The following is a 13,277-nucleotide window of genomic DNA, read 5'->3' on the forward strand; positions in this document are numbered from 1 at the left end:
AGCTATACATATAGATATATCCATTCTTTTTCAGATTCTTCTCCCGTATAGGTTATTACAGAGTATTGAGTAGAGTTCGCTGTGCTATAAAGTAGGTCCTTATTGTTTATCTATTTTATATATAATAGTGTGTATATGTTAATCCCAACAGCTAATTTATCCCTGCCCCCTCACATTTCCCCTTTGGTAACCGTAGGTTTGTTTCCTATGTCTGTAAGTCTGTTTCTGTTTTGTAGATAAGTTCATTTGTATCATTTTTTCAGATTCCACATATAAGTGATATCATATGATATTTGTCTTTCTCTTTCTGTCTTACTTCACTTAGTATGATCATCTCTAGGTCCATCCCTGTTGCTGCAAATGCCTGCCCCATCATCTTGATATTCTCTCAGGGGTATCTCCAAATGAGATGCAAAGCAATCATTCAGAGGCTTCTTTAGCAAGACAGTTGGACCACTACATCAGCCACCTTGAACTGTGGTGGAACTAGTTCCCTACTGCTCCACAGTTCTGTGGGCAACGGAAACAGGCACAATTCAATTGCTCGCTTATTTCCTTCGCCTCCCTCTGAATTGCAAATAATAACCAAATGGGGATTTCCATAGAACATCCACATTGTGCTCCGAAGGGGCAAAATCTTGTGCCCTGCCACCATTCTGCTAAAAAGAAGGCAAATGTTTGTTTTTGGTCTGTAGTCTTGGAAAAAAAAACAGTCTTTGCAGAAAACCCATACATACTCCAGCCCACCCCACAGGCACAAACATGCTGATTCTGGGAAAAGTGTTTGCTAATATCCAAATACCACGTATATTAATAAAGAATTTTTAGAGATATACATAATTCCTATAACAAGGAGTTTCTTTTGAAACTTGAAATAATAAATAATTTCTTAAATGCCTCTAAAAAAGATAAGCAGCATTATGCATGATATACATAGTAAATGAAAATATTTATTTTAAATTATACAGTCAGTACACGAATACATGTTTGTTGTAAAATTATTCAATAATAACCTTAGTGCTCTTCTTAGAGACGACCAATATTAGCCCAGTATGACACTTTCCAGGCATCAAAGGAGTTACATACATTTAAGTACCCTTAGGAAACACCATACAATGTTATTATTTGTGGATATATTTACTTAATCAATATACTTCTATGTATTATACCACAGCTTGCTTGCTGTACTTTTGTTTTCGTTTGCTTTTTTACTTAACATATGCCACGGGAAATTTAGCATGTCAGTATAAATAGCATATTATTTTAAACTGCTATATAATATTTTATCTAATATTTTTAGTTTTTGTGTCATTGTTTTGTTTGTTGTCATTTTTATGTCTTTATTGCATGTGGAATTTGTTTAAGGTTTTGAGGTAGGGTTGTAATTTTATTTATTTCCCCAAATATTATTTGTCATCTCCATTTATTTCATGGTTCCTCTTTTACCTAGTTACTTGGACCTCCAGTATATATTATGAGGTTTAAAATCTCTCTGTGTAAAGAATGTGTTTCTGAATTTCCCACTCTGTTTTATATGTACATAGTTTTTTTCCAGGTGCTGTGCCAACATCATACTTACAGAACATATTTTTATTTATTTTATTTTATTTTTTTAATACTTTAATAATCATTAAGGTATACATAATCATAACTTTAGCAACTGTACATTTTGATGTTTATCAGAAATGAATTTTACATAGCAAAAAGGAAGAAGCTGCCAGGGCAGCACAAGTGCAGTCTCTACCCCAGGCAGCAGACATTAGGTACAGAACATATTTTGATGTTGAATCAGGACAATCCCTCCCCTCGACCCCACAAACACACCTGATTCCTTTTCTTAACACTCTGTTAACTATTATCAACCACCTTCTTTATGGATTTTAGAATTAGCTTTTCATGTTCTATGAAAATAATTTTTCTTGAATGATACAAATTTTCTTGGGTTATTGATTGGGATTGTATTGCATTAAAGGAAATAACTCTACATTGCTAAATTATATGGAAACATGTTCCATCTCTTTATTTATTCTTTGTGAGCCAAGGTAAATTGTTATTACTTTCTTTTTTATAGCCATAGGTCTTAAGTTAGTTTCTAGATGTTCGGCTGCTTTTGTTGTTAAATAGGATTTTTTTCTTGCTGTCAAATGGTCTAATTGGTTATTGTTGCCCTATAGGACCATTATTGATTTGGTATGTTGATATTTATATCCACCCACATTCTTATACTTTCATTTTAATTGTAATAATTTGCCATTATTATTTTGGGGGGATATTATAGATATACAACTATATTATGTGTGCAAATAATGAAGTATTAGTAATGACTATGTATAAAGCCAAATTAAATATTTCTGGGTATAATCATCCCCCAGCTCCATTTGGAATATTTATTTTAAAATGTGGGTAAGGCCAATGATAATAATGCTTTAATGGCCCTCGATAAGTGTGGCGGAATTCTTCTTCAAAAGTTTTTCACAGCATTCATTTCTACCAAACAAACGAGGAAATAATTTCAATCTGTTGTTAACTGATTCTAAATCATCAACAAACCCTTTTCCAATTTTCTGAGGAGACTTGGTATTCTGTTTGGGTACCACAATTTGTGGTAAGGGTTAAATCAGAAAACGCCTGTGAAATGCAACGGGTAAAGGTGCTTGATAAGAAGTAAGCTCTTAGTTCAAATTGGCTTACTATCACTATTTTACTTTGTAGACATCCAGTTAGTGACACCTGCATTATTACATAGTGTGTGTTTATTGATTCCTGTATCTGGCAAAACTTAACCAGATGCATGCCTTATCCTTAAGGAAATTATGTTTTGGAATAAAAGCCTCCACTAGGATTTCCTTCTGATACCAAGATTCTGCCAGTTGAAGGGGCAGGATAAAAACAGAAGATAACTGTTGGTTAGTGCATTTGTTTTTATTCAGCATATACATGCTAAACCTGCTCCCACTTTAGAATTTGAAGTCGAGATGGTAATACACCTGCACTTCACTTGACTCTTGACTTTAGGCAAAGTAGTTCATATAGAAAACAACTGCTCCAAATTCAAGAAGAGAGAGAGACTGACACCACTTTTATTTTTGTGAAATGGGAACCTAAGCTGGCACATTCAACGTTGTTCCAAAACAGGAGTTCAGCAAAGGAGTTTTGTTTGAGCATGTATGATCAAGACAGCAGGCACATATGAGAAAAACAGAGGCTCTTGTTCAAGGAGGGCCCAAGGAATTGAGATGTTTCTCTGGAAGCAATGAGCATTTGTCGAGCTGACACATGGAGGTTTTCTACGACAGGTTTAGAATGATGATGGTAACCTTTTTAAGAGTTGATTCATACTCGGTCCAAGGAAACATCATCATAATGAACACACTTGATACCAAGGGCCAACAGAAGAGAGTCATACAAAATTGCTTCTAGCTAGGCTGGTGAACTAATGGTCTAAGTTGTCATGAAGACTGATACAGAAGCCAAGAAGATAAATGCATGCGTGTATATTACTAGGTGGGAGAAACCATGTAAGAGATGAGAAAAAGCAAGTAGAAGCAGCACTTAGTTGTAGTACTGACCCAAATTGTTACTGAAAGTGGAGTCTGGCTCCTCACCACTTGAAAGCCAGTACTCGAGAGGCAAGGTTGGTGGAAAGGAAAGTTGGCTTTATTTCAGGGACCAGCAACCGGCGGAGAAGGCGGACTCATACCCAAAGTGACAATTGGTGGGCAAGAGCTTTTAAAGGGGGAGTTTCAGGGGTTTATAGGCAGAGGGAGGGGCTACATGCAGAAACAGCACAGTCAGCTCTGACCGTCATCTTGAAATTGGTCATGCAGTGGTCTGATCAGTGTCATCTTGATTGTTCTGAGTACAGCTAACCTTCAGTTCCAGGATCTGTTTGTTCCTATTTCTTTGACACCAGTTTTCGGAATTGTGGCAGCTTATGTCATGGCTACAGTCTGGTCATCGTGTAGTTAACTTCTTCCATCTGGTGGGGGTTTCAGTGTTTCCCACTGAGTATTGAATGAGTTAATTATAAATGAGTTAATTATGTTTCTAGCATACAGCAAGTAGGTTTATTATTATTATTTTTTTTTAGAATTAGAAGCATTGTTTGGATTCTTAAACAGCTGGCAGATTAAGTACAAGACTCCCAAACATGACTCTCATCTGCTTTAAGGATAATGCTACGTTTATTTTTGTTCTTCTTCCAACTCTATATTAAACTCTAGGCAAGAAGGAGATAAAAATAAGATCAAAACATATGAGAGCATTAGCTGAAAATTCAAGTACCTGCAAGGGTCAGGAAAGCAGTCTAAATGAATGAAGTAGTTCTGGTGGGGGACGTAGCCAAGCGGACAGGGCATGTCCTGTCTTACAGGAACTGCTCCCATTGCAGCTGGGCTTTGTCATGCAGGAAAGCAGCTTTATTGTTAACAGGTTTTCTGATTTTTCAACGAATGACTTACTAGAATTTTTTAAGTAGTTCATGTTCCATTTAATTAAATTAATTAATTAATTAACTCTGTGCCAAGCCCAGTGCTAACATAAGGGCACGGTCTTTTTTTTTTTTAATTGAAGTATAGTTGATTTACAATGTTGTGCTAGTTTCAGGCGTACAGCAAAGTGATTCAGTTATACATATATATACTTTTTTTTCAGATTCTTTTCCCTTATACGTAATTATAAAACATCGAGTAGCGTTCCCCGTGCTATACAGTAGGTCCTTGTTGTTGATCTGTTTTATATATAGAAGTGTGTATATGTCAATCCCAAACTTCTAATTTATTCCTCCCCCCCCCCACCCCTTTGGTAACCATAAGTGTGTTCTGTGTCTGTGGGTCTATTTCTGTTTTGTAAATAAGTTCGTTTGTATCATCATTTTTTTTTAGATTTCAAATAGTTCATGTTTTAAAAACATTGGCAACTAATTAAAATAAATCCTGGGTAGGCAGAAATATGGATGAAGGGACGCATGTGTGTGAGTGCCAGTGTGTGTGTCTGCGATTGCAGGGATGGACTAAAGTGAACAGTGGAGAGTAATGGGGAAGATGTGCGTAATACACCACATAATACACAGGACAGGAGGAGGTCCGAAGGTGAGAGAGACCATGGGCGGTGGGGAGCCACTGTAGTTCGGAAAGCCTGGTGCACTGAAGTCAGGGCAGGGAGTGCAGGAGGAGGGGATGAAGAGGTAAGCAGAGGCCAGATCTATGCAGTACCATCTAGGCTAAGGATTTGAGCTTGAACCTCAGGACTAGTCTCTGAAGGGCATTAAACAGGATCAGATTTTCACAGCTGGTTGGTCTCTCTGATTGCAAAGTGGTGAGTCTGTGGAAGGAGTCAAGGCTGAGGGTAGTAAGATCCGTTAGCAGGTGGTGCTGACACCGACCAGGGTTCTTGGCCTGCACCAATCAATAGAAATTGACTATAGAGGCCACACAAGAAATTCAGGCAAGGCTTCACTGGGACTTAGGTGGTCTGCCCACCCTTCGGTGGTGCTGTGTGCAGGGGGCATGCGCAGTGCCCTGCTTTCGCTCCCAGCTGTTCAGAAGTGGCAGTTGGGCTTTTTGGTCTTTTTGTATCTTCTTGTCCAGAATTTGCCCCAGCTGCACATGCACGCAGTTATTTTTAGTCCCTCATAGTGTCTTTGCATCTGTTGCTTGAGGAGATGTTTGTCCAGGTGCAAGTACTGCAGCAAAGGGTCCCAGGTCCCAGGTCCCAGCCTGTTTCAGTTTACGGGATTCAAGTGCGGGTGAGAGGGATTCAAGACATGGCTCTTGGTGCGGGAAGAAGCAGATCGATTCGGAGATACCTGGGAAGGCATATCCACAGGACAGAGTTGGGGGCAAAGGGCTGTGAGTGAGAAAGGGGAGGGAAGATTGGGGCTGCCTTTCTGTACAGTATTCAAGTTTCAGGGAAGATTCTCACCGCCATCAACACAATGCATAGTAGGTAATGTCAGAAAATGGAGAGTGCCAACCACCGGATTGGGTGTGTGTGGGTGGGGAGCATCTTTCTAGAAGCATTCTATTCTTGGTCTACAATATTACCTCTCCATGAAGAAAGGAGAGCCTAACCTCTAAAGAATCAAAAGAATCAAAAGCGGTCAGGCAAAAATGGAAATTTATTTCATTGCGCAATTTGGTTCATGTTCTTTGTGTCATTGTGTTTTATCAGCATCTAGGATTGAAAGGATCCCCTTGTTTGGGGTCATTCTCACCATACTCTATATGTCTCAAACATCAAGGAGTGTATTTCTGCCAGAAAAACCACGCCAGCCACTTCTCCGTTTATACACGTGTTGACTAAGTCACATGCAAGCAGATGTGCAATAGATCTTGCATTCTCCACCTCCGCTTAGAAGAAAAATGCCACTAACAAGATTTATGAGGAGTTATTCAAATCCACCACAGGGAGTGACTACAAAATAAAGGGGAAAATGAAACAAAACATTTGACTACATAAATCCTCCTCTCTTTATTCTACACCATCTCTAGGAAAGAAATAATGAACCTTTCCCTATGATCTGCTTGTATTTATAATTGATTTATCTTGTAGTTAAAAGGAGATTTACTCACTAAAATTGAGACAGACAGGAGAAAGCAATGTGGGTTTGACCTTCTGGCCTGCTTCGGTATCACTTATCAGAACTGAAAATAGAGTGGAGTTTTATCACTCCTTCAGAATAAGAGACTAGATTAATTCTTTAAAAACATTTTGTTTCAGTCTTTTAGAGGCAGCCAATGACTACCATACATATATTTATGGGTCTGATGACCTGGTGTGATTCAGAGAAGACAGAATTCTCCCTACTTCCAACCCTACTGCTAATTATTATCTTGTCCACCCTGCCAGGCTGACGTGCCAGAATTATTATTATTATTATTATTATTATTATTTTTTGCGTTACAGTTTCATTTATTTAACTTACTGCTTTGTTTCTTGTTTAACATGATATTCCAGGTCAGAGATAACACAGTTGGAATTCACATTTGTATCCACATTGATGGGAATATATTTTTATCTGGTCATTTGCAAGACCAAATTTTAATAAAATTGTAGCATGAGGGATTACATGTAAATGAGGCTCAGAAATGAGAGATATGTACAGTAAACAAATGACACATCAGTACTGCCCTTGTTTTCTTTTTTTTGCTATTTTTATTTTTTATTTATTTACTTTTTTTTCCCACACATGCACACACACACACTGTATTTTATTTTTACAAGAGATAAATAAATTGACACCAAGCATTGTAAATGGATGACCACAACAAAAGCAACAATGATTGCAGTTACCAAACACGAAACACACTCATATTATGTCATAATATTGACTGCCCTTGTTTTCTAACACCTTCTCCTTTCCGTTAGAACACTCTGTAGACCTTGAAGACTTGAGTGTGTCCTCCATTTATCCACTTGAATGGACTTGAGGCCAAAGCATTGTATTTCAATTAGAATTTGTGTTTTGTAAGGGCAGGCTGGCCCTGTGTCTTCTCTGGGAGCTCCCAGAATTCCCAACACCAAATCAATGTGGTGTTGGAATTTGGCTTATTTCTTGGCGTGTTGTCTCTCCTTACACATTTTTCTAATATCCTCTGATTTAGGCTGGTAGGATTCTAGGTTTCCAACAGTAACAAAACACTCTGTCACTTTGAATCTCCTCTGTTCTTAAATAATTTGCAACAAGCATTGTGAATCTCGCTGAAACCTTCAAGATATACCCTCAGCAGAAAGTTGGGTTGCAATTCTATTCTGTATTCCAGAAGGAAAAATTTATTTTCTAAATAATCGTTTGGGGGTAATCAATAGTATGTATATATATACAACCTACTAGTTCTAGCCATTTTGAGGGCTCAAGAGAAGGGATAGTGAAGACCAATGATTGCAAAGCCTTACCATGAACACATGAAATAGACTGATTCTTATTTTACAGATCAAGGAGCTGAGGCTTAGGGGATCCAGTGGTCATTATGTCTAATGGGCTACTGGCGTGGAGTTTGACACCATGTCTGTCCGGTCCTAACATACACCTCTTCATAGTACACGACACTCTGCTGCATAAGCTTTACAACACTCATTGCCTTTTCTAACTGAGTGCACCTAACCTAGCTTGCTTCTAACTTCACCAGAGGGGCAATCCCACTCTGTGCATTCACCTTCAGATAAATGCCTGCCATAGACAAAGAGCACATTTTATTTGCAAGGAATGGGGCCATCTGAAGTTTTGTATCTTAAATATGTCAAGTACAGGATTCCACATGAACCACAGTCTTTTATTTATTTATTTTTTTGAGTGGGGGAGTTCATTTTCCAGCCAGGAAACACATGCCTTTTCCCCAGGCTCTTTGAATTCCTAATTCTCACCGGAAACTAAAAGAAAAGTTCAACACAGGACGCCGACAGCACAATAATTAACTATCACCAGTGCTGATATTAAACCTCAAAAATGTGAACCCTGTACCTTCTATATATTTTTTCCTTTTATTTTTCACTGCACAGGGGGAACATCATCAAGACAGAAAGGCTTCCTAGGATGCATACGCTCCTTACACTTGAATGGGCAGAAACTGGACCTGGAGGAGAGGGCAAAGGTCACGTCTGGAGTCCGGCCCGGATGCCCGGGCCATTGCAGCAGTTACGGCCGCATCTGCCACAACGGGGGCAAGTGTGTGGAGAAGCACAGTGGATACTTCTGCGACTGCACCAATTCGCCATACGAAGGGCCCTTTTGCAGAAAAGGTACAATAGAAACTTATGTTTTCCCCATGTGCTGTGTTTTAGTGCCTACAGGTTGTAGTCAAGTCATAGGAAACCCATGCCCTAGACAGTCCTCAAACAATCATTTACTCTTCCTCAGTTTCCCTCTCTTTAGAGACTCTGCATAGCTCTTTAACATAATTACTCATTCTTCTTGTGTGTGGATACTGGCAGTCCAGTTGAACTGGATGGATAGGGGCAGGAAAACACACCTGACGTGGCCTAGAGCCAGCTGAGCCCCGGGAGAGGTGGACTGTCATTTCTGTTGTACTAACCTTTCCAATTCCAATTTCTCCGTCCACAAATGTAATCAAAGAATCATAGAATCTAGCCCTGGAAAGCCCTTAGAGACCTTGAAGCCATTGTAAATCATTTCACAATACGGAGAGTGTAGGTGAGTTAGTAAAATCCATATCATGCATTTAGTAAAATCTCCCTGTTCTGCAGATGACATGAGTGGGGGTCTGAGGCTTTAAAAGTCTTGCCCAAAGATTCACATTTAGTTCCTCAGGGGGCTGAGAATAGGGCATAGGAGTCAAAATCCCTGCCCCACGGACTTCCCTGGTGGTCCAGTGGTTAAGACTCCACACTTCCAATGCAGGGGGCACACGTTCCATCCCTGGTCGGGGAACTAAGATCCCACATGCTGCGCCGTGTGGCCAAAAAAAAAAAAAAAAGGAAAGAAACAAAATCCCTGCCCCAGTGCCTTTCCTCACACCCTCCTAATCTTATGAATTCATTTCATTGATAAATGCTAAATATGTTGGATATACACCTTAAACAAGGAATGATGGTTATGGTGTAAATTCTCTGGATCAATTAAAAATAACTACAAACTATAAAAACTCATTATGCAGTATCCATACTTAGTATTTTTCAACTAGAAGGACAAAAGATTTGGTCTACTATCAATCTTCGCAGAATCTTTTAAAGTTTATTTTATTGATGGAAAAAAAGTTTGTTGACCAAGAACATAAACAATACTTCAAGAGAAGCATTTAAACTATTAAAATAAAATGTTTTAATCACTTTGAAACACCAGTTACATACAGACAATGATGGCAATTACAAATAATTCTTGTCAGTTCATTAAAACACATTTTTCAAGCGCACTCCTAACAAACAATGCTTTATTTTCGTTCAACTTACTCTTGGAACTTAAAGACAGCAGGGGAAAAAGCACCCAGTGTTCTCTTTGAAGGACTATAATTTAAGCTCTTCATTCATTGACACTGCCCTCCTCCCCAGCTAGTTTGAATTACTTGCTTGTTATTGCTGGGAAGCATTGAGCACCTCAGGAGAAAATTAATGGTAGAAATTATAGGGCCAACAGAGTGTCGGTCCTACATGGGAGTTCTAAATAAAAGAGATCCCCCCCAGTAGGCTCTTCCTGTGAGCTAAAACAAAGTGCTCCTGCATTTTCACCCTGGTGGAAGTCTCTGGAATAACCTCCCCTGAAATTTTGAATGCCACCCTTAGACTGGCCCCACAGGGTAGAAGAAGCAAATGCAGAATAAACACCACCAAACCCAGTCCCTAAAATATACTAGCATTATTTTACAAGATCTATACCCAGTGTCTGTTTGGGAAAAAAAAAATAAAGAAAAACAGTAGACCTCTCTGTATTTCTCCAGAGACATTATTCAAACATCTCATAGATCATCTTGCTCTAAATTGAGCCTAATTTCCCATTGGTTCCTTTCTCTGAAACGATTCCTATTCATTATCTTCTGCCCATGCCACTGCATCTTTTGACTGTATTTCTTGAGATATCTGCTGTGCTCTTTCCCCATGTTTTAGTTTGACAGATATTTGCTTAGCCTTTTCAGTTTCCTTCATATTTCACTGTGAACTTTTCCCCCATCTCATAAATCTAAGGAAATGATTCCCTTTATATTCAGCAGTTGCAAAGTATGTGAGATGAACGTTTTAAACGCATCTTTGAGCAATGCCAATTGGGTCTGGGAAGTGTGGCTTGGGACTCAAATAGGAGCCTTTAGCTCCAAGATGGTCCTGGATAAAGCTGTTCTCTGTTAGGGGAGTCTTTTATGTTAACTTTCCATGGCATGTATATTTTAGGGGCTGCCAATCCTGGAAATATCTGGTGTAGAATTAAGGACATTTGTCCATGACCAATGACTGGTCTAGAACCACTGTCTATTGACCCATTTTCTGTTTCTGAGTGGGATACAAAGGAATGGTAATCACAAACTAGCTAGCAGTTATTGACTGCAACATTTAGTCCTTATCCCCAGGCTAGGAGGGAAGAAGCAATGTTTGCATTTAACACGTAAAAATACTGACCATCACACTGGTTTAGTGACTGCTAATAAATGTCAGAGCTGGAGGTTCATCCAGCATTTTTTGATTCCTTTTTGCCGTTTTTGACCCGAATTTCATCCTGTACAGGAATGTGTTAATAGGATTCAAATATGTAGGGGTTTTTTTGTTATTGTTTTGTGTATGTGTTTCTCTTTTTTTATTTTTGGATGTAATTTACATGCCCCAAATTCACCCTTTTCAACAGCACAATTCAGGGGTTTTTACTATATTCACAAAGTTGCACCACCATCACCACTCCATAATATTAGAATGTTTTCATCATCCCTAAAAGGAATCGCTTACCCCTTAGGAGCCATTCACCTTTCTCCCAGTCCCTGGAAATCATTCATCTAACTTTCTGTCACTAGGAATTGCCTATTCTGGATATTTCAGAAAATCTATAGAATCATACAATAAGTGGCCTTTTTGTGTCTGGTTTCTCTCACTTAGCATAATGTTTTCAATGTTCATCTATGCTGTGGATTTTTCAGTGCTTTACTTCCTTTTATTTCCAAAAGAGTATTCCATTGTGTGGATGTGCCACGTTTTGTTTATCCATTCATTAGGCAATGGACATGGGATGTTTCCATTTATTTTGGCTATTATGAATAATGCTGCTATTCACATTCATGTACATTTTTTGTATGAACTTATGTTTTATGTTCCCTTGGGTATATACCTACAGATGGGATTGCTGAGTCGTACAGTAATTACATGTTGTCTAACTTTTTGAGGAACTGCCAAACTGTTTTCAAAGTAACCTCTCCATTTTACATTCTTACCAGCCATGTATGAGTATTCCAATTTCTCCACATCTTCACCAACACTTGTTACTATCTTTTCCATAAGACACTGCTGTGAATGTGTGAAAGAATATATCACATTGTAATTTTGACTTGCATTTTTTAATGACTGATAATGTCAAACACTGTTTCATGTACTTATTGGCCAAGTGTGCATCTTCTTTGCATGTCTGTTCAAATCTATAGCCCATTTTTAAACTGGGTTATTTTTCTTTTTATCATTTGGTTGTAGGATTTTTTTTTATATTCTGAACATAACTCTCATAATAGGTATATGATTTGCAAAATGTTTCTCCCCTTTTCACTTGCTTGACAATATCTTTTGAAGCACAAAACTTTTAATTTTTACAAGTCCAATTTATCTATTTTTTGTTGTTGTTGCTGGTGCTTTGGTGTTATATCTATGAAACCATTGTCTAATCCAATGTCAGGAAGATTTATGTCTATGTTTTCTTCTAAGCGTTTTGTAGTTTTAGGTCTTACATTTAGTCTTTGATAAATTTTGAGTTAATTTCTGTATATGGTGTAAGGCAGGGGTCCTACTTTATTCTTTTGCTTGTGACTATACAGTTGTTCCAATACCATCTGTGTACTTGTCTGTAGCCCACCTCTACCCCAACCACTATCTGAAGTGTCTAGGTATGACAGTCATTTAAATTTTCTGAATTAAAAACTCTAAGTAATATATTTGGAATTCTATTTGAAAATACATCTGGAAATCTAGAAAAATAAAAACCAAGCTAATCATTCAAAGACAACTGTGAAAAAGGAGGTATGATTTTCTTGTAGCTCTTTTCTTTGCATTTAGTGTAGCTGAGATAATTCTGTCCATTCCATTTTATATTCTGAATTTTCTTTATTTCATTTCATAGGCATTCCTATATAATTCATCAGTTTTAATGATTGCAATATATTCCATCTGGTGGAATTGCTTCTGTGTATTTGACCTATTTTATCACAGAGCATTTTAGCGTAGCAGTAGTAGAACTCTGGTACCAGTCCTGCCTGTGTTCAGATTCTGACTCATCTACAGTCTACACTGTGTGGCACTGGTTATGTAATTCAACCTCACGATTCCTTGGTTTTCTCGTCTGTAAAATGTGGAAAATTCGGGAATTCTTCATGAAAGATTGTGATGGAAATTTAACGAGCACTTCACATAGCAATTGAGATAATGCCTGGCCTATAAAGTCTCAGTAAATGCTCTTACTATTGTTTTGGAATTTTAGATTGCCCCAAATTTTGCACATAAATAATGCTGTGATAAACACATGTATTGATTATTCCCTTAATAATGGAATTTCAGTGAAAAAATAGTATACATATTTAGGTAATTTAGCAATTGCCAAAAGCCTGTTGAAAAAATTCTATAATATATACCTTCCTGCCAACTTA

At 38.0% G+C, this 13,277-nt stretch overlaps 1 protein-coding gene across 2 annotated transcripts in view; it reads left to right on the top strand.

Moving 5' to 3' along the window:
- CNTNAP5 (contactin associated protein family member 5) overlaps positions 1-13,277 on the top strand; it is an 879,857-nt gene that overhangs the window by 757,251 nt on the left and 109,329 nt on the right. For both annotated transcript variants that reach the window (XM_068544014.1, XM_068544015.1), the window contains exon 18: positions 8,500-8,739. In XM_068544014.1, the coding sequence (XP_068400115.1) occupies positions 8,500-8,739 (240 nt within the window). The remainder of the gene's footprint in view (positions 1-8,499; positions 8,740-13,277) is intronic.

The sequence above is a fragment of the Eschrichtius robustus genome, chromosome 5 (assembly GCF_028021215.1).
Source record: "Eschrichtius robustus isolate mEscRob2 chromosome 5, mEscRob2.pri, whole genome shotgun sequence".
Lineage (NCBI taxonomy): Eukaryota > Metazoa > Chordata > Mammalia > Artiodactyla > Eschrichtiidae > Eschrichtius > Eschrichtius robustus.